The following is a 20,629-nucleotide window of genomic DNA, read 5'->3' as shown; positions in this document are numbered from 1 at the left end:
TTACGTAACATTCAGGATTCTGCAGGGTTCCTGGTAGATTCCATGAATGACCTGGGTTCCATGGCTGCGGGGATCTCCTCCATGTCCGTCTCGGCTCGCAGGGGTCTCTGGCTGCACCAATAGTCTGCGGACGCGGAATCCAGTAAGAGTATAAAGGGCCTACCCTATACAGGTCAGGCTCTGTTTGGGGAGGTGCTGGATGCATGGATTGCCACGGCTACCGCGGGTAAGTCTCCTTTTCTCCCCTCAGCTGCACCGGCTACGAAGAAGCCTTTTACACCAGTAACGTCACAGTCCTTTCGGCCCGCGAGGCCTAGAAAGAACAAGCCTTCTCACACCTTCTTCAGAGGTGGTCGTGCTAAAGGAAAAAAGCCTGCTCCCTCAGGTTCCCAAGACCAGAAGCCTGATTTTGGTACCTCAAAGTCCTCCACATGACGGTGGACCGCACAGCCTGGAGGAAGGTCAGGTGGGAGCAAGACTCCGGCATTTCAGCCACGTCTGGGTGTCGTCAGGCCTGGACCCTTGGGTGCAAGATATAGTGTCCAGGGGGTACAGGCTAGAGTTTCAAACCCTCCCACCTCACCATTTCTTCAAATCAGGCTTGCCAGCTTTGCCGGCAGACAGAGCAATTCTTCTGGAAGCTATCTATCTGAAAATTGGTAGTGTCCGAGGTCATTGTTCCAGTTCCGCCTCATCAGTGGAACAAAGGTTACTGTTCAAACCTTTTCGTGGTACCGAGCCGGATGGTTCGGTATGGCCAATTCTGAACTTTAAATCTTTGAACCCTTATCTCAGGGAGTTCAAATTCAAGATGGAGTCTCTGAGAGCTGTCATCTCAGGACTGATGGAGGGGGAGTTCCTGGTGTCCCTAGACATCAAGGATGCAAACCTCCACATTCCCATTTGGTAGCTGCATCAGGCACTGTTAGACGATCCCTTTCGGTTTCAGGCACTGCTGTTCGGTCTCTCCACGGCACCGAGGGTCTTCACCAAGGTGATGGCAGAGATGGTGGTTCTCCTCCGCAAGCAAGGGGTGAACATAATTCTGTATCTGGACAATCTCCTGATCAAGGCATCGTCCAGGGAGAAGTTGTTAAGATACATTGCTCTCACGACACATCTGCTCAAGGAGCACGGTTGGATCCTGCATCTTCCAAAGTCTCATCTGGAGCCAACAAGGAGGCTGTCTTTCCTGGGGATGATCCTAGACACGGAAGTGCAGAGGGTGTTTCTACCGGTGGAGAAAGCATTGGTGATTCAAACAATGGTCCAAGATGTCTTGAAGCCTACCCGGGTATCGGTTCATCAGTGCATCCACCTACTTGGGAAGATGGTTGCCTCCTATGAGGCTCTGCAGTACGGAAGGTTTCATGCTTGATCCTTTCAGCTGGATCTCTTGGACCAGTGGTCAGGATCTCCCCTACATATTCACCAGAGGATACATCTGTCACTGAAAGCCAGAATTTCGCTCCTCTGGTGGCTACAACTACCACACCTTCTGGAAGGCCGAAGGTTCGGAGTTCAGGACTGGATCCTTCTAACCACAGATGCAAGTCTAAGAGGTTGGGGAGCAGTCGCTCAGGGGGAAACCTTCCAAGGAAGGTGGTCGAATCAAGAATCCCTTCTCCCAATAAACATCCTGGAGCTAAGGGCCGTATACAACGGCCTTCTGCAAGCAGCACACCTTCTACAGGATCGGGCTGTTCAGGTGCAGCCGGACAACGTGACCACAGTGGCCTACATAAACCGGCAAAGCGGAATGAAGAGCAGGGCTGCAATGTCAGAGGTGTCAAGAATCCTCCTCTGTGCAGAAAGACACGCGGTGGCAATGTCCGCAATCTTCATTCCGGGAGTAGACAACTGGGAAGCAGACTTCCTCAGCAGACACGATCATCATCCAGGAGAGTGGGGCCTCCACCTGGAGGTGTTCGAGGAGGTAACCAGGCAGTGGCGGTGGACGCAACTGGTAACAACGTGGGTGTTCACGTCAGTGTATGTGTTCCCTCCACTTCCTCTGATACCAAGAGTTCTTCAACTTGTAAAAATAACACAGGTTCTGGCAATCCTTATTGCTCTGGACTGGCCAAGGAGGGCTTGGTACACGGATCTGCTGGATCTTCTGCTGGAAGCTCTAAGGCCCTTACCTCTTCGGGAGGATCTGCTACTGAAGGGGCTGTTTGCTTATCAAGACTTACCATGGCTACGTTTGACGGCATGGCTGTTTAGCGCAAGATCTTAGCTCGGAAGGGTATCCCGAGTGAGGTTATTCCTACCCTGATACAGGCTAGGAAGGGGGTAACGTCTAAATATTACCATCGAATTTGGAAAAAATATGTTTCTTGGTGTGAATCCAAGAAATTTCCTGCGGTGGAGTTTCAACTTGGACGTTTTCTCCTTTTCCTGCAAGCAGGTGTGGATATGGGCCTGAGATTGGGCTCCATCAAGGTCCAGATCTCAGCTTTGTCCATTTTCTTCCAAAAACAATTGGCTGTCCTCCCTGAGGTTTAGACCTTTTTGAAAGGGGTTCTGCACATCCAGCCTCCCTTTGTGGCTCCAACAGCACCCTGGGATCTTGATGTGGTGTTGCAGTTCCTGTAGTCGGATTTGTTTGAGCCTCTACAGGAGGCTGAAATCAAGTTTCTCACGTGGAAGGCGGTCACTTTGTTGGCCTTAGCTTCTGCTCGACGCGTGTCGGAATTGGGGGCTTTGTCTTGTACAAGTCCCTATCTAATCTTCCATGAAGATAGGGCGGAACTCAGGACTTGTCCGCAGTTCCTGCCTAAGGTTGTATCAGCTTTTCATATCAACCAACCTATTGTGGTGCCAGTGGCTACTGACCCCTCAATTGCTTCAAAGGCCTTGGATGTTGTGAGGGCTTTGAAAATTTATGTGAAGAGGACGGCTCGTCATAGAAAATCTGACTCTCTGTTTGTCCTCTATGATCCCAAGAAAATTGGGTGTCCTGCTTCTAAGCAGTCGATTTCATGCTGGATCAGGTTCACCATCCAGCATGCATATTCTACGGCAGGATTGCCGTGTCCAAGATCTGTTAAGGCCCCCTCTACTCGTAAGGTGGGTTCTTCCTGGGGCGGCTGCCCGGGGTGTCTCGGCTATACAGCTTTGCCGAGCAGCTACTTAGTGTAGGTCGAACATGTTTGCTAAGTTTTACAAGTTCGATACTTTGGCCTCTGATGACCTCAAGTTTGGTCAAGCGGTTTGGCAGGAGCCTCCGCGCTCTCCTTCCCGTTCTGGGAGCTTTGGTACATCCACATGGTACTAATATGGACCCCAGCATCCTCTAGGACATAAGAGAAAATAGGATTTTAATTACCTACCGGTAAATCATTTTCTCGTAGTCCGTAGAGGATGCTGGGCACCCGACCAGCGCTTCGTTTTCCTGCATTGGGTTTATAGGTCAGTACTGCCTGGTTCCTAGGTAAGTTCTGCGTTATTTACTGTTTCAGTACTGTTTCAGCTGTTGGGGAGTTTTCCGGCACATTGGCCGGATTTGCCTGTTGTATGAGCTGGTATGAATCTCGCCACTATCTGTGTATTTACTTCTCTCGAAGTATGTTGTCTCCTCGGGCACAGTTTCTAGACTGAGTCTGGTAGGAGGGGCATAGAGGGAGGAGCCAGCCCACACTATTAAACTCTTAAAGTGCCAATGGCTCCTGGTGGACCAGTATATACCCCATGGTACTAATATGGACCCCAGCATCCTCTACGGACTACGAGAAAAGGATTTACAGGTAGGTAATTAAAATCCTATTTTTACACTGCAATTTAGATTTCAGTTTGAACACACCCCACCCAAATGTAACTTTCTCTGAGCCATGCGAAGGGACACGGTGCACTAATTGGGGTACCCGGTCACTGTACGGAAAAAACGACTCAAAAAAAAAACATTAAAAACTCATGTCGACCTTTTGACCTGTCTACCTACACCATGTCGACCTTGAGACCCTGTTGACCTACTTACTATCGACCTTATTACTGTCGAGCTTGCATAGCACACCCGTATGTGTTGTGTGTTTTTTTTTTTTTTTAAATCCCTCTTTCTGTGTACGAGTACTTGATAGAGATTTGGCCCTTTTACAACACAAATGGTAAACACAATCACTAAGTAAAACACATGGGGGTACATTTACTAAGCGGAGGCTTGTACAACAAGCCGCTATTGCTCAGCATGTCTAAGCAGAAACTTTAAAACTGCACTGCTGTTCAAAGCAAAACGCGTTGTGTTGTAGTTTGAAGAATAATTGCGTTTCAAATTGTCTTCTTAAACAGATCGAGACTCAGTCATTCACTGTAAGGGGGTACATTTGCTATAGATAACTAGTCAGGATATTTTATTTTGGTGTGTGTTGCTTTTTGTGAAAATACCAGAACACTATTGAGAGTGTTAAAAGTCCCATAATGAGACCGCACCAGGGAGAGACACCCAGCTCAATGTCTGATTACCACAAGCACATTCATTGCTGTATCCATTGTGCTGGCACAGCAAGTGGTAATCGCAACACTACAGCTCCATCTAATCATGTAAGCTGTGTGTGCGTGATGCTGCTAACATGTTCACATGTCTTGACCTTTGCTCTCTGTGACCTTGCAGCTCTAAGCACAGAGGGGATATTTCGGAGGTCAGCCAGCACTCAGGTGGTGCGGGAAGTGCAACAGAAATACAACATGGGTGAGTGTACCAATATGTGTTACCATGTATGCCCTTATGTGCATTACAGTATATTCTAGAAGAAGCCGTTTCTCTGCAGTGAAATCCACATCCACAGAAGGTGCAACCTCCCTTTGTTACCCTTCCCCAATGGCAGAATCCATTATATGATAAAACCTAAAAAGAGAAGGGGGCGCACAATAGTATAAAGTGTTGTTACCTGAAACAAAATGCACATGTATGGATGACAGATTAAGATCTGACATGTGACAAGTCTGTATAAGTGTGCAGTAATGGCATCTCCTCCAAGATGTAATCACTGCAGTTTGTTCAGGCAGCCAGGAGGCGCAACAGGAACTTGTCTCATCGCGGTGACATCACTAAAGGTCTTTGTCAGTGGGTGTGTGGTAGCATAACACTGATACACATTATATACCAGCAACCAGCATCAATTTATTTAATTGCCCGTTAGCTCAGATTGGACAGTCCTTTTCAATATATGTCTCGCAAGGCTGGCTTGCTTTTTTTTTTTTTTTTGTTTTTTTTTTGTTAAATACATCTCTTGGAGTACACATTAGGCATTGTGTGGTGTGTCTGTGTTTTATAGACACACTCATTGGCCAATTACAGTGTGGTATGGTCCTCGATTTAGAAACGGGTGTGAAGGGTTCTAGCACCAACAGGAGCTCTGACAAGCACAGCACTTCAGCAAGGCGCATTGCAAGCTTAAGTAACCCAGCGGAGGAATAAAGTAGTCCCAGAGGTCACTGTTCTGTGCGGCCATTTTTTCTCTTTTTCATATTGCAATGCCCCCGAAATTGCTGCATGCTGTATGTCCCATAGGAAGTTACAGTCTTAGTCCTGTTTACCTATGTTTTTAACACACTGATCAATGACTGGAGTGCAATTGTGATTTGTAGTTTGCGGACATAAACACATTTTAAATTATTAAAACAGTTTTTGTTCTCTTCTTAACACAATTTATCTCCAATGTTCTGTGTCCAGGAGTCCCAGTCAGTTTCCAGCAGTATGATGATGTTCACCTGACTGCGGTCATCCTCAAAACCTTCCTCCGGGAGCTGCCTGAGCCGCTGCTGACCTTTAACTTTCACAACTACGTTGTCAATTTCTCCAGTAGGTTGAGGTTTCATTTTAAGTACCAAAACTTGACATGTATTCGTGTGTGACTGTCCTTCATGCATTGTTACCTGTGATTCATTCACCCTTAGGCCCCTAGCACTAGTCGGTTACCACCAGCCGGCAAAATCCCGGACGGCTTTTTGCAGTGCCGGGATTGTAATGAATACCTAGCCTCCATGGGTCCTTTCACACGGCAAGGACACGACCCGGTCACTGTCTTGCAGCCAGCTCTGTTCAATGAATAGGACGGCTGCCGGGCCGTGGGTGTGCCGTCCCTGAAGGCAGTAGAGTCTGTGTGTGAATGGACTCTTTCACACACAACAGCTTTTTTTGCAATACGGCTCAAAACCGTTGAGTGTGAAAGGCACTGCCTGCTGGCAAAAAAACGGACAACTTTTGTCTGGCTATTTGCCGCCAGTGAAAACCTGTGTGTGTGTGTGAAATTGCTCTTATGGTGCAGATGCTACCTAATAAGTCACCATTGGCAGTCGTGTTATTAAAGTTGGTCATCAAATGATTAAAGCCCAAGGTCCTGGTTGACTGGTTTCATCTGTGCTTCGGACCCGTACATTGTACCATTGGCAGCCACAACCTTGTTAACTTGCAGAATAGCGCTGCACGTGTCTTTACACATTTTATTTTCTTGCATAGCTGTTTTTGGTTTGAAGGGTTTTTTTCATCATAAACCCATGTGTTGCAGCTATAGAGCCAGACAAGCAGGTGGAAGCCACCCGGGAAATTCTGAAGACGTTACCTCAGGAGAATTACGAGGTTCTGCGATTCCTCACCACATTCCTGGTGGAGGTAAGAAGCCGGTTGAACGAGTGATGTTCTTAGCTCACCCTACCATTACCCGATTTCTTAATCCCCTTCATTTTGTTTAAGGTGTCGGCTCGGAGTGGCGAGAACAAGATGACAAATACTAATCTGGCTGTGGTGTTTGGTCCAAACCTTCTGTGGGCGAAAGATGTGGCCATGACTCTTAGAGCCATAAATCCCATCAACACCTTCACAAAGTTTTTGTTGGACAACCAGAAGGAGCTGTTTGAGGAACTTGAGTTGTAAACCAGAAATCCCTCACTGCATCACTGCCAGCCCAAGGCCACGCAGCCACCCTTACTACAGCGATGTCCAGTCCCGTTGTCTGTGCGTATGTGTAAGTGTGGACACTTCTGTGTGTGACACGTTGGAGCTGGGATCTCCAATTCCGATTACGGCACAAGTACCCTTTTAGTGCGAGCTACCCGTGTGTCTATCTGATGTGTGCTGGTTGGTGAAGGCTGATGCCTCTGGCAGGCAAAGCGGCACTTGCTTTTGAGAAATGTGTTGGGTGTGCGCCAGTGGCGTTTTGTGGTGTTTCGTCCTCTTATGATGGTGTGAGGGGACCTTTTCTGTCCGCTTTGTGTGCTTTCTCCCTCACATTTTAGCACTTCCCTCCTTGCGCATGTACAGACCTTCTATCCTAAAAGCAGGGCGATATCAGATCCATCATTTATTCAAGATGTCTTTAGGACAGCAGGCCGAGAACTTTGCTGTCCAGCATCGAGGGCCTTTGATGTGGGATCGCTGTTAAATTCTGTTTGCTTATGCTACCAGCCACGCTCAGTCTGCTCCCAGCTGTTATCCGTATGTCTGAGCATGCTTTCAGTCTCTTAATTCCATAGTGAAAGGATCGGATTGGTTGCCAATTCACCCACACATTATATGGCTAGATTTGTAATGATGCGTAAGTGACCCCTATTCCTAGAAATGCTATGACTGGTGTCTGGCTATCCTAAACAGCAAATGAGAGCTAAACACTGATCAATTCTGTTTTAAACAGAGTGATTTCATGGAATCCAGCAAATGTTAATAGTGGCCGCAGAGTTTCTAATCTGACCAATCATCTTCTGTTTTGTCATACAAATCTGTTGTTGTGTTTTTTTTGTTTTGTCACCCATACACACAACAAAAAACAGTGGGACCGCCGTAGCGTTCTGTGCAAATTGTTCTCGGGTACAGCCGAGCATTCCGTATTGCTCTGCAAGTGGCACATATGTAGAAAAATATTTGCCCACTGGCTGGTAGCTTGCTGGCATTTCAGCATCCTGCGGGCATGTCCTCCTTGCAGCCCTATCATTCCTACCACCCCCTCTCCCTGCATAGCTGCCAATATTTTTCCCAGTTGTAAATTGTGCTTTGGCCCTATTGTGTCTTTTAAAGTGGAAGTGTCGCCTATAAACTGTGCCAACTGTGTGTAGCAGCACCAGTGCTTTAATATGTATGTATGTGTGTGTGTGTGTGTGTGTGTGTCTCATATGTGCGGGTACGATTGTGATGCTTAAACATCTGTGATCACAATAGAAATTTGGGTGGCTTTTATCGCCACCATATATAGTCCTTTTAATTGGAGACCTCCATATCCAGTAACTATGTTATGGGCCGCTGATCCAGTCGCACATTCCCGGGGCCCTAAAAAGTACATTTCTGCTATTATTTTTGTCCCTTTGCTTTATAATATTTTGCTGCCAAAGCTTTGTGTTGCGCTTTTAATTATATACTTTTACATAATGCATGCGCTTTTATGTGTATACCGGTTAATGACCTGTTCTGGTTCTCCCAGTGTCATAACATGTGACCAGGTCATTAGGCAGACTTGGTTACATTTGGGATTTTTTTTTATTTTGATCAATGCCAGTTTATCTAGTCACACCATCAGACAGCCAGTGACCATGTGTCCTGTGCCAAGTGGTGCTCACACGTCTGCCAGTTTAGAGCAAGTGACGGTAGAGCACATTGCTGGCCGACAGTATAGTCTGGGCTTGACCTCCTATCGATGTAGAGGCAGATCCAATGAACGTGTCCACCAGCGCTTGGCCCGAACGGATTGTTTAACGATCATTGTATGTGTGATAGTGCTCTTGGGTTTGGCGTCTGTTTTTAAGTCTACCTCCGACAGTCAGAAGGGCCATTAGTGCTCCTGGATGTGCGTATCGGTCAGCATATGGTGTGTGCGTTCGTGAATTTGCTTCGTGTGGGTACATCGCATGAGTGTTTATAATCTTAGACAGTGGTCTATAAGGAGATGTAGCAGACCTTGGAGCGAGATCAAGTAGCAACCAATCAGCTTCTGTCATTTTTCAAACACGGATGATAACATGGCAGTTAGAAACTGATTGGCAGCTACTTTCTCTCTCTCTCTCTCTCTCTCTCTCTCTCTCTCTCTCTCTCTCTCTCTCTTTCTCTTTCTCTTTCTCTTTCCAAGGCTTGTTACATTGTCCCCTATACAGTCTCTGATCACCGTGCTAGGCAGCCGCTCCTCAAACACTTGTATGAAGTCAGCTGACAGGATATAAGCTTCTGCGGTGACTGGCTACATCACAAGACGTTGACATGCTGAAGATTTCATAACTTTTAAAATTGTCATACAGGAAGTTGGGAGATTTTACACTCAAGACATTATTATTTTTTTCTATGTTGTATTTTATAGAGATCTTGTCTGTTCTGGTTTTGATGTTCTGTTATTATCGACACTCCACCATCACATCACATTTTTCTTCCGCTTGTGATTTCACATTTTGTTCAATTTTAAGGAGAAAAAAAAATGTCAACCCATAAAATACAAACTGTCTGCGTTTTTTGTTTTAAAAACCACTAATAATGTCTGGCGCTATTGAATATATATATATATATATATATATATATATATATTTGCGGATGGGTGCCCGTATCCACAATCACACCCACTCCGCACAGGTATCTAGGATATAATCCAATATTATTATCTCTTATATCTCGTGAAATCTATCCAGCAGCAACAAAGGTAAAATGGCCTGTGGATATGGCCAACACAATCCACCCGATTTAAAACCGGGTGTGAACTGAAACAAACTATAAAACCCCTTGCGCTATTTAGACTTAACTAGAGGCAACAGGACATGAATAAACTCAATAAAATAATTTTCTCTGACGTCCTAGTGGATGCTGGGAACTCCGTAAGGACCATGGGGATTAGACGGGCTCCGCAGGAGACTGTGCACTCTAAAAGAAAGATTAGGTACTATCTGGTGTGCACTGGCTCCTCCCTCTATGCCCCTCCTCCAGACCTCAGTTAGAATCTGTGCCCGGCTAGAGCTGGGTGCTCCTAGTGGGCTCTCCTGAGCTTGCTAGAAAGAAAGTATTTGTTAGGTTTTTTATTTTCAGTGAGATCTGCTGGCAACAGACTCACTGCTACGTGGGACTGAGGGGGGAGAAGCAAACCTACCTGCTTGCAGCTAGCTTGTGCTTCTTAGGCTACTGGACACCATTAGCTCCAGAGGGTTCGAACACAGGGCCTGACCTCGATCGTCCGTTCCCGGAGCCGCGCCGCCGTCCCCCTTGCAGAGCCAGAAGACAGAAGAGAAGCGATGAAATCGGCGGCAGAAGACACCTGTCTTCATTAAGGTAGCGCACAGCACCGCAGCTGTGCGCCATTGCTCCCACAGCACACCACACACTCCGGTCACTGTAGGGTGCTGGGGGGGGGGGGCGCCCTGGGCAGCAATAAAAATACCTTTGGCATAAAAATACACATAATACAGTCTGTGACTGTATATGTGTAAAACCCCCGCCATTTTTAGTCAGAAACAGGACAGAAGCCTGCCGCTGAGGGGGCGGGGCCTTCTTCCTCAGCACACCAGCGCCATTTTCTCTTCACAGCTCCGCTGGAAGGAAGCTCCCCAGGCTCTCCCCTGCAGTATCCTGGTACACAAAGGGTGAAAAGAGAGGGGGGGGCACATAAATTTAGGCGCAAAAATTGTATATACAGCAGCTACTGGGTAAACACTGAGTTGTAGTGTAATCCCTGGGTTATATAGCGCTGGGGTGTGTGCTGGCATACTCTCTGTCTCTCCAAAGGGCCTTGTGGGGGAACTGTCTTCAAATAGAGCATCCCGTGTGTGTGTGTGTGTGTGTGTGTGTGGTGTGTCGGTACGCGTATGTCGACATGTCTGAGGTAAAAGGCTCCTCTAAGGAGGTGATAGAGCGGATATGTGTGTGAGAGGTGTCTCCGTCGACAACGCCGACACCTGTTTGGATATGTGTAAGTGCTAAGGTGAATTTATTGCACAAATGGTTAGGGAACAGACAGGAAATCTACCCATGTCTGTCCCTATGTCACAGAGACCTTTAGAGTCTCACAATGCTCACTATCCAAAATAACAAACACTGGTATCGACACGGAGTTTAACTCCACTGTCGACTACGATAATGCAAAGTTACAGCCAAGATGGCTAGAAGGTATTCAATATATGATATTGAAATAAAAGATGATTTGCATATCACTGATGACTCATCTGTCCCTGACACGAGAGTACACATGTTTAAGGGGAAGAATGCTGAGGTAAATTTCCCTCCTCTTATGAGGAAAAAGAGCGGGAATCTCCAGACAAGAGACGGCAGCTTCCCACAAGAGAATTCTCAGGCTGTATCCTTTCCCCACTAGGGCCAGGATGTGTTGAGAATCTTCCCCTAGGGTGTCCTGTTTGCACAGACGGTAGCACTTGCTATTCTCAGGGATCCTGCAGATAGCGTGCACTTTCTAGTATACTACCCAGACTGGCGATTGTGTCGGCATGGGTTTATAGCGCTGTGGCAGCGTGGACAGGTACCTTATCAGCAGAGATTGAGACCCTAGTAAATATATTAAAGATGCTGTCTTAAGTGATAGATATATAGTTATAAAGCATGCCCAAAGAGACATGAGTATACTGGGTCCTAGAGTCAAAGCTATGTCGATCTCTGCTTGACGTGTCCTGTAGAATATGCATTGGACAGATGATGCCGACTTAAGAGGCATATGAAAGGCTGAGGATTGTGTGGAGAAGGGTTCTCGGGCCTGGTCTCCACAGCTATAGCTGGTAATTCTGCTAGTTTGCCTTATATTCCTGCACAGCCTAAGAAAGCACGACATTATTAAATGCAGCCTTTCGAATAAAGAAACAAGAAAGTCTGAGGTGCTTCCTTTCTTGTCAGAGCCGGGATCAACACAGCTAGTTCCCAGGAACAGAAGTCCTCCCCGGCCCCTACAAAACTCCACCTATGCCGCTGGGGCTCCACAGGCGGAGCTAGGCCCGGTGGGGACACGCCTTCGTAAGTTCAGCCACAAGTGGGTTCACTCCCTGTTAGGTCCCTGGGCAATAGATATTGTGTCTCAGGGATACAAGCTGGACTGTGAGAAGATGCCCCCTCACCGACGGCCCTGCGGGCTTCCCCCCAAGAGGGGGAGCCAGTGTTAACTGCAATTCACAAATTGTATCTTCAACAGGTGGTGGTCAAGGGTCCCCTCCTTCAACAAGAGGGTGTTATTATTCGACCATGTTGTAATCCCGAAACCAGACGGTTCGGTCAGACCCATATTGAATTAAAAATCCCTGAACATATACCTGAGAAGGTTCAAGTTCAAGATGGAATCGCTATGAGCGGTTCAGGGCAAGCCTAAGAAGAGGGAGACTTTATCGTGAATCGGGTCGTAAGGGATGCATACCTTCATGTCCCCATTTATCCACCTCATTAGGCGTACCTCAGAATTGCGGTACGGGATTGTCATAACCAAGGTAATGGCGGATATGATTGTGCTCCTGCGGAAGCAAGGTGTCACTATTATCACGTACTTGGACGATCTCCTCATACAAGCGAGATCAAGAGAGCAGTTGCTGAACAGCGTATCACTTTCTCTGGAAGTGTAACGGCAACACGGCTGGATTCTATATATTCCAAAGTCGCAGTTGGTTCCTACAGCTCATCTGCCTCTCCTAGGCACGATCCTAGACACAGACCAGAAAAGGGTTTATCTCCCGATAGAGAGCTCAGGAGCTCATGACACTGGTCAGGAATCTATTAAAACCAAAAAAGGTGTCAGTGCATCACTGCACTCGAGTAATGGGAAGGATGGTGGCATCATACGAGGCCATCCCCTTAGGCAGGTTCCATGCGAGGACCTTCCAATGGGACTTACTGGACAAGTTGTCCGGATCACCTCTTCAGATGCATCGGTTAATCACCCTATCCCCCAGGGCCAGGGTGTCTCTCCTGTGGTGGCTGCAGAGTGCTCACCTTCTCGAGGGCCGCAGATTCGGCATTCAGGACTGGATCCTGGTGACCATGGATGCAAGCCTCCGAGGGTGGGGGGCAGTTACACAGGGAAGAAATTTCCAAGGTATGTGGTCAAGTCAACAGACTTGCCTTCACATCAATATCCTGGAACTAAGGGCCATATACAACGCCCTAAGTCAAGCGGAGATCCTGCTTCGCGACCAACCGGTTCTGATCCAGTCAGACCGCAGGGGTTCGTGTAAACCGCCAAGGCGGCACAAAGAGCAGGGTGGCGAGGGTAGAAGCCACCAGAATTCTTCGCTGGGCGGAGAATCAAGTAAGCGCACTGTCAGCAGTGTTCATTCCGGGAGTGGACAACTGGGAAGCAGACTTCCTCAGCAGGCACGACCTCCACCCGGGAAAGTGGGGACTTCATCAGGAAGTCTTCACGCAGTTTGCAAATTGATGGGAACTGCCTCAGGTGGACTAGATGGCGTCCCACCTCAATAAAAAGCTAAAAAAGGTTTTAAGCCAGGTCAAGGGACCCTCAGGTGATAGCTGTGGTCGCACTAGTAACACCGTGGGTGTTCCAGTCGGTCTATGTATTCCCTCCTCTTCCTCTCATACCCAAGGGCTGAGAATTGTAATAAAAGGAGGAGTGAGAACAATATTCTTTGCTCCGAATGGGCCAAGAAGGACTCGGTACCCGGAGCTGCAAGAAATGCTCTCAGAGGACTCAGGGCTTCTGCCTCTCAGATAGGACATGTTGCAACAGGGGCCCTGTCTGTTCCAAGACTTACCGCGGCTGCATTTGACGGCATGGCGGTTGAACGCCGGATCATAACGGAAAAGGGCATTCCGGATGCAGTTATTCCTACGCTGATAAAGGCTAGGAAAGACGTGACAGCAAGACTTTTTCACTGTATATAGCGAAAATAGGTTGCTTGGTGTGAGGCCGGGAAGGCCCTACAGAGGAATTCCAGCGGGGTCGATTCCTGCACTTCCTACAGTCAGGAGTGACTATGGGCCTAAAATTAGGATCCATAAAGGTCAAGATTTCGGCCCTATCCATTTTCTCTCAAAAAGAACTGGCTTCACTGCCTGAAGTTCAGACGTTGTTCCGGGGGTGCTGCATATTCAGCCTCCTTTTGTGCCACCGGTGGCACCTTGGGATCTCAACGTTGTGTTGGATTTCCTGAAATCCCACTGGTTTGAGCCACTTAAGACCGTGGAGCTAAAATATCTCACGTGGAAAGTGGTCATGCTATTGGCCTTAGCTTCGGCTAGGCGTGTGTCAGAATTGGCGGTTTTGTCATGTAAAAGCCCTTATCTGATCTTCCATATGGACAGGGCAGAATTGAGGGCTCGTCCCCAATTTCTCCCTAGGGTGGTATCATCGTTTCATTTGAACCAGCCTATTGTGGTGCCTGCGGCTACTAGGGACTTGGAGGATTCCAAGTTGCTAGACGTAGTCCGGGCTTTGAAAATTTATGTTTCCAGAAAGTCTGACTCGCTGTTTATTCTGTATGCAGCCAACAAGGTTGGCGCTCCTGCTTCGAAGCAGACTATTGCTCGCTGGATCTATAGCACGATTCAGCGGGTTCACTCTGCGGCTGGATTGCCGCATCCAAAATCGGTGAAAGCCCATTCCACAAGGAAGGTGGGCTCTTCTTGGGCGGCTGCCCGAGGGGTCTCGGCTTTGCAGCTTTGCCGAGCTGCTACTTGGTCGGGGTCAAACAAGTTTGCTAAGTTCTACAAGTTTGATACCCTGGCTGAGGAGGACCTTGAGTTTGCTCATGCGGTGCTGCAGAGTCATCCGCACTCTCCCGCCCGTTTGGGAGCTTTGGTATAATCCCCATGGTCCTTACGGAGTTCCCAGCATCCACTAGGACGTCAGAGAAAATAAGAATTTACTCACCGGTAATTCTATTTCTCTTAGTCCGTAGTGGATGCTGGGCGCCCGTCCCAAGTGCGGACTCTCTGCAATACATGTATATAGTCAGAGAAAGTGCCCTATTTGTGACCCGGTGGACATTGGCTGTTTGCCCGCATTGATGTGCAGTGGTGTCCGAGACTGACGAGCAGGAGACGGGAGGACGCTATATGCGGCGGCTTGAAGACGGGAGCTGAATCAACCTGTAGCGCCTGCAGTGCGCAGAGCTACGGGAGCTATATTCTACAGGTGCTTGCGATGCACTAAAGTCCCGGGTGTTATATCAATTCCTCTATGACTTTTGAACGGTTATCCCATAAGTAAAGAACCATCTGTTCATGTGAGCAATTGGATAAGTTTATTCATCGAGATATATATAAACAAAGGCTTCATATATATCACACCATATGATATCTAATCATGAATTATTCATGAGCACATCTGATGGGACTGTCCTATTTGAGAATTAAAAACAAGGCATTATCAATGTTTAGCCCACTGTGGTCACTACTAGTTATATGATCCACCTCTTATGCTCAATTAGTAGTTTTATTATTATTATTTAAATAATGTTATAGTTTCATTTATATGCGCATATTAATCATTCCAGTTGTTAATGAACTATTTGTGTTCACATTTGATTGATTTTATAGATAATAAAATTATCTTGTAATTATAATTATTTTATTGAGTTTATTCATGTCCTGTTGCCTCTAGTTAAGTCTAAATAGCGCAAGGGGTTTTATAGTTTTTTGTTTTAAGCCTTGTTTCCATTTTTATAAATTTATTATAGAACAGTAAGGGGGGCATTTACATCTCGGCACTGATAATGTGGTGAACTTCCCGGAGTGTTCTGATTGGTCTACAGTTATGTCAACATTCTTTAGGTTGACATGCAGCAGTAAATGGACCCCACGGCTTGGTAACTATAACATGCTGTCATAGGCAAACGCAGGGGGGTTTCCAGTTGCCCGGAAACACCCTTCCTCTTGGCAAGTGGCTCAAATTATGACAACAGAAGCAATAGTATATAAAATGATTACTAGAGCTGCCAGTACACTATGCAGTTTAAGGGACAGAATGGAGTTGCTGCACATGCCCAAATTGCTGTGTGTGTGGATCTGAGTCTCAATCCATGCACTGGACCAGAGAGAAGCTACCAGGAAAAAGAGACAGGAGTCTTACCATCAGGTGGGAGAATGTGTGCTTAGAAAGTGCAGTATTGGTTCTATTAAGTTTGTGTATTTATTTATTTATTAATATTATTACAATGTTTGATACAGCCAATACTATAAACAATCTATAGTGTTAAATATTAAAACTGTATTCCAAAAAGTATCCAGTGTATAGAAAGACCAATGTTTACATTAATGACCAGGATCGTTACTAGGTTCTTCTACCGCACCCCCAGTCTCCCACACTTGTTCTGCAGAGTGGGAAATTGTGGACTGCATTTGTAAACCCCCCTCTAGAAATCCTGCGTTTGCCACTGGCTGTAATGCATAGCAACCAAACCAGGGGTCTGGTTTTGTCCTCCACGTTAGACATATGAATGTGAATGGCTAATGGGAGTTGTTCCATCAGTTTAGCCATGAGATATTAACCAGGATGATAACTAAGCAAAATGGAGCCTGTCTGGATACAGGGGATAATCTAGTTAGCAGTGTTGGCTGCCGGAGCAAGGGGTGTGGATTATTAGGTCTACAATCAATAGGTCTACCACTAATGGTAGACATGCATTAGGTCGACATAGAGTAGGTAGACTGTAGAAAAAATCGACACGGTCAAAAGGTTGACATGTAAATGGTCGTCACAAAATGGTACACACAATGGTTTGCTTTTTTTTTGGGTGGATGTTTGGTTACTTTTCTGTCACAAACAAGCCCCATTAGTGTACCGCGTCCGCTTGCCGTGCTTCGGGCGAGGTTACTATTCCCAATCATGGCCCACGTGGATTGTAAAGTATGAGAAAGTAAAAAAATGAAAATAAAAAAAATGGAAAAAATAAAAAGCTTGTGTTTACCATACGTGCGTCGACAATGGTCATGTCGACCTTTTGACTCTGTCAGCCTTTTACATGTCAACCTTTTGACCAAGGCAATAAGGTCTTGGATGCAAAAGCAGCTATAGTGATCGCTGCATCATGTGAGACTGTTTGGTTCTCACGCAGAGAGCGCTCCCTAGCACGTCACAGCCTAGTGATGGTGTTCCACGTTTCCCTCTTGTCTCGTCTTAAATTCTCACTTACAAAAGCATCTATGTAGCATCCACTAGATATGCACAAGGGCATTTAATTTTCCAGCAAAGCGCACACGAGAGTATGGCAGCCTATGGTGTTGGGCCACTAGTGGGCATTATTAGAGGGCCTGGTTGTGCAAATGATCATGTTGAGGAGCAGGCTTATTGAAATACGTTCTAGGTACACAGAGGCTCACCTTTACATAGTGCTCTCATGGTGTTGAGGCACTTGGCCATTTCCACTCTCCAAACCTACTTGTTTTTGCGCCAGCTCTGCGATCGGGACTCTGCTTGCACTTGGCAACTTCGGTAGCACTTTGGCAGAGAAACCGACTCTGCATGCCCAACATAAAACAAAACTTAAAAAATCCACAGTTCCTCTCGACTGTCCCTATTTTCTCTCACTATGGGATTAACGCAAGCCATAAATTAGTAGACACGCTGAAAAGGTCACCTTGGTTCTAGAGCAGTATTAGGAAGATGGACTTCTGATGGGACATTTTTTTATTTTTTTTTCCATCTCTCCACATAGATAGAAGTGCCTCTAGTTTGCAGATAGCAGCGAACTGGTATAAAACCAGGCAGGAAGCGAGTTAAGCATGGCAAGGGATTGCTGGAATGGTTTATAGGCAGGGGTTCCACATTTGCACATCCAGCAGCAAACTTCTAGCCTCCTGTAGCACTAACAACAACCCATTCCTACAGCCCTTTGTAATATACCTTCCAGCATGTGATGCCCGTGTGATGGGCTGCATAACAGGACCTGCTAGCTGAACATGTGCAGCCTAGAGGCGAGACGGGATCAAGGTGATGACACCGGGAAATGAAAAATAAGACCGCACTTCTCACTTTGCAAAAAAACTTTTTACTTTTATATATGCCATAAAATAATACAAATGTATCACAATTACATACCGGCCAGTATCAATTAAAAATCTCCTATATCACAGGTTCTCAAACTCGGTCCTCAGGACCCCACACAGTGCATGTTTTGCAGGTAACCCAGCAGGTGCACAGGTGTATTAATTACTCACTGACACATTTTAAAAGGTCCACAGGAGGAGCTAATTATTTAACTTGTGATTCTGTGAGGAGACCTACAAAACATGCACTGTGTGGGGTCCTGAGGACCGAGTTTGAGAACCTGTGTCCTATATATTTGCCTTGTGATTCTGTGCCTGGCCCTCTAACGCTGGGTGGAGTCATAGGGCTGACTGCAGTTAGCAGCTCCTGCCCTGTCCCAGCACACCACTAACAGAACGGGACGGGAGCAGCAGCCACAGAATCCGGACACCATCCCCACACAGAAGCCACCAGGGGATGGACCCACCACAGTGCCAGGTAACCATGCACCCCTCCCTTGGCACCTACACCCCAATGCCACCGGCACCACACACCCCCAAACCCACCTCCACCAGCTCACACATGCAGCCGATGGTCCTGACACCCCCAGCCCCGACGCATAACAGACCAGCACACACACCCGCTAACCCCACAGCACCTATCCCACTCGCCGCACAAGCCCACCATCTCCCAGACTCTCACACCCGGCACGTACACGGTGGCCTGGCCCCGCCGGCCGCACCACGGCCGACCAGACAGCCGCAGCCCGCACCACCCCTCCCGTCCTCTATACTCCCCCAGCGCCAGCTCCTGCACTGCAGCCGTGCCTGGGACCCACTGTCCCGCCAGTTACGGCGCAGCATCACCCGCGCCTGACTGCTGCCTCCCCGGCTGTCTCCTGCGCCACCCGTCCCTCCTAATGTGTATGGCGGCAATACACATTAGGAGGGACGGACGGCGCCGCGTACAGACACCCGCCGCCTCCGCACACTAAGAAAACGCTGCCTCCCAACATCCCCAGAGACCCGGACTGCACACCCAGGAACTGGCCTGCCGGCTCCACAGGAAAGAGACGGGGGACAGCATGCCTGGTACTGGGGATGCTGCACCAACCTCACACCCGCGTCTCTGCGTCCCCTCCCTGCCGGCCCGCGTCTCTGCGTCCCCTCCCTGCCGCCCCGCGTCTCTGCGTCCCCACCCTGCCTCTCTGCGTCCCCTCCCTGCCGCCCCGCGTCTCTGCGTCCCTTCCCTGCCACCTCTGCGTCCCCTCCCTGCCACCCCGCCTCTCTGCATCCCCTCCCTGCCTCTCTGCATCCCCTCCCTGCCGCCCCCCGCATCTGTGTACATTCCATGCCGCCCGCCTCTGTGCGTCCCCTCCCTGCCGCCCATAGTCTCTACGTCCCCTCTCTGCCGCCCCCCACGTCTCTACGTCCCCTCCCTGCTGCCCCCCACGTCTCTGCGTCCCCTCCCTTCCGCGTCTCTGCGTCCCCTCCCTGCCGCCCGCGTCCCTGCGTCCCCTCCCTGCTGCCCCGCCTCTCTGCATCCCCGCGTCTCTGCGTCCCCACCCTGCCTCTCTGCGTCCCCTCCCTGCCGCCCCGCGTCTCTGCGTCCCTTCCCTGCCACCTCTGCGTCCCCTCCCTGCCACCCCGCCTCTCTGCATCCCCTCCCTGCCGCCCCCCGCATCTGTGTACATTCCATGCCGCCCGCCTCTGTGCGTCCCCTCCCTGCCGCCCATCGTCTCTACGTCCACTCTCTGCCGCCCCCCACGTCTCTACGTCCCCTCCCTGCTGCCCCCCACGTCTCTGCGTCCCCTCCCTTCCGCGTCTCTGCGTCCCCTCCCTGCCGCCGCGCCTCTCTGCGTCCCCTCCCTGCCGCCGCGCGTCTTTGCGTCCCCTCCCTGCCGCCCCGCGTCTCTGCGTCCCTTCCCTGCCACCTCTGCGTCCTCTCCCTGCCACCCCGCCTCTCTGCGTCCCCTCCCTGCCGCCGCGCGTCTTTGCGTCCCCTCCCTGCCGCCCCGCGTCTCTGCGTCCCTTCCCTGCCACCTCTGCGTCCCCTCCCTGCCGCCGCGCCTCTCTGCGTCCCCTCCCTGCCGCCGCGCGTCTTTGCGTCCCCTCCCTGCCGCCCCGCGTCTCTGCGTCCCTTCCCTGCCACCTCTGCGTCCTCTCCCTGCCACCCCGCCTCTCTGCGTCCCCTCCCTGCCGCCGCGCGTCTTTGCGTCCCCTCCCTGCCGCCCCGCGTCTCTGCGTCCCTTCCCTGCCACCTCTGCGTCCCCTCCCTGCCGCCGCGCCTCTCTGCGTCCCCTCCCTGCCGCCGCGCGTCTTTGCGTCCCCTCCCTGCCGCCCCGCATCTCTGCGTCCCTTCCCTGCCACCTCTGCGTCCCCTCCCTGCCGCCGCGCCTCTCTGCGTCCCCTCCCTGCCGCCGCGCGTCTTTGCGTCCCCTCCCTGCCGCCCCGCGTCTCTGCGTCCCTTCCCTGCCACCTCTGCGTCCCCTCCCTGCCGCCGCGCCTCTCTGCGTCCCCTCCCTGCCGCCGCGCGTCTTTGCGTCCCCTCCCTGCCGCCCCGCGTCTCTGCGTCCCTTCCCTGCCACCTCTGCGTCCTCTCCCTGCCACCCCGCCTCTCTGCGTCCCCTCCCTGCCGCCGCGCGTCTTTGCGTCCCCTCCCTGCCGCCCCGCGTCTCTGCGTCCCTTCCCTGCCACCTCTGCGTCCCCTCCCTGCCGCCGCGCCTCTCTGCGTCCCCTCCCTGCCGCCGCGCGTCTTTG

At 49.5% G+C, this 20,629-nt stretch overlaps 1 protein-coding gene across 2 annotated transcripts in view; it reads left to right on the top strand.

The window, feature by feature from the left end:
- ARHGAP1 (Rho GTPase activating protein 1) overlaps positions 1–9,411 on the top strand; it is a 96,122-nt gene extending 86,711 nt beyond the window's left edge. For both annotated transcript variants that reach the window (XM_063944538.1, XM_063944539.1), the window contains exons 10-13: positions 4,610–4,687; positions 5,672–5,800; positions 6,507–6,610; positions 6,692–9,411. In XM_063944538.1, coding sequence (XP_063800608.1) covers positions 4,610–4,687; positions 5,672–5,800; positions 6,507–6,610; positions 6,692–6,871 — 491 coding nt within the window. In that variant the 3' untranslated portion in view covers positions 6,872–9,411. The remainder of the gene's footprint in view (positions 1–4,609; positions 4,688–5,671; positions 5,801–6,506; positions 6,611–6,691) is intronic.
- The last annotated feature ends 11,218 nt before the right edge of the window (positions 9,412–20,629 follow it).

The sequence above is a fragment of the Pseudophryne corroboree genome, chromosome 11, assembly GCF_028390025.1.
Source record: "Pseudophryne corroboree isolate aPseCor3 chromosome 11, aPseCor3.hap2, whole genome shotgun sequence".
NCBI lineage: Eukaryota > Metazoa > Chordata > Amphibia > Anura > Myobatrachidae > Pseudophryne > Pseudophryne corroboree.
The sequence above is the reverse complement of the archived record's forward strand: the minus strand, read 5'-3'. Positions and strand labels throughout refer to the sequence as shown.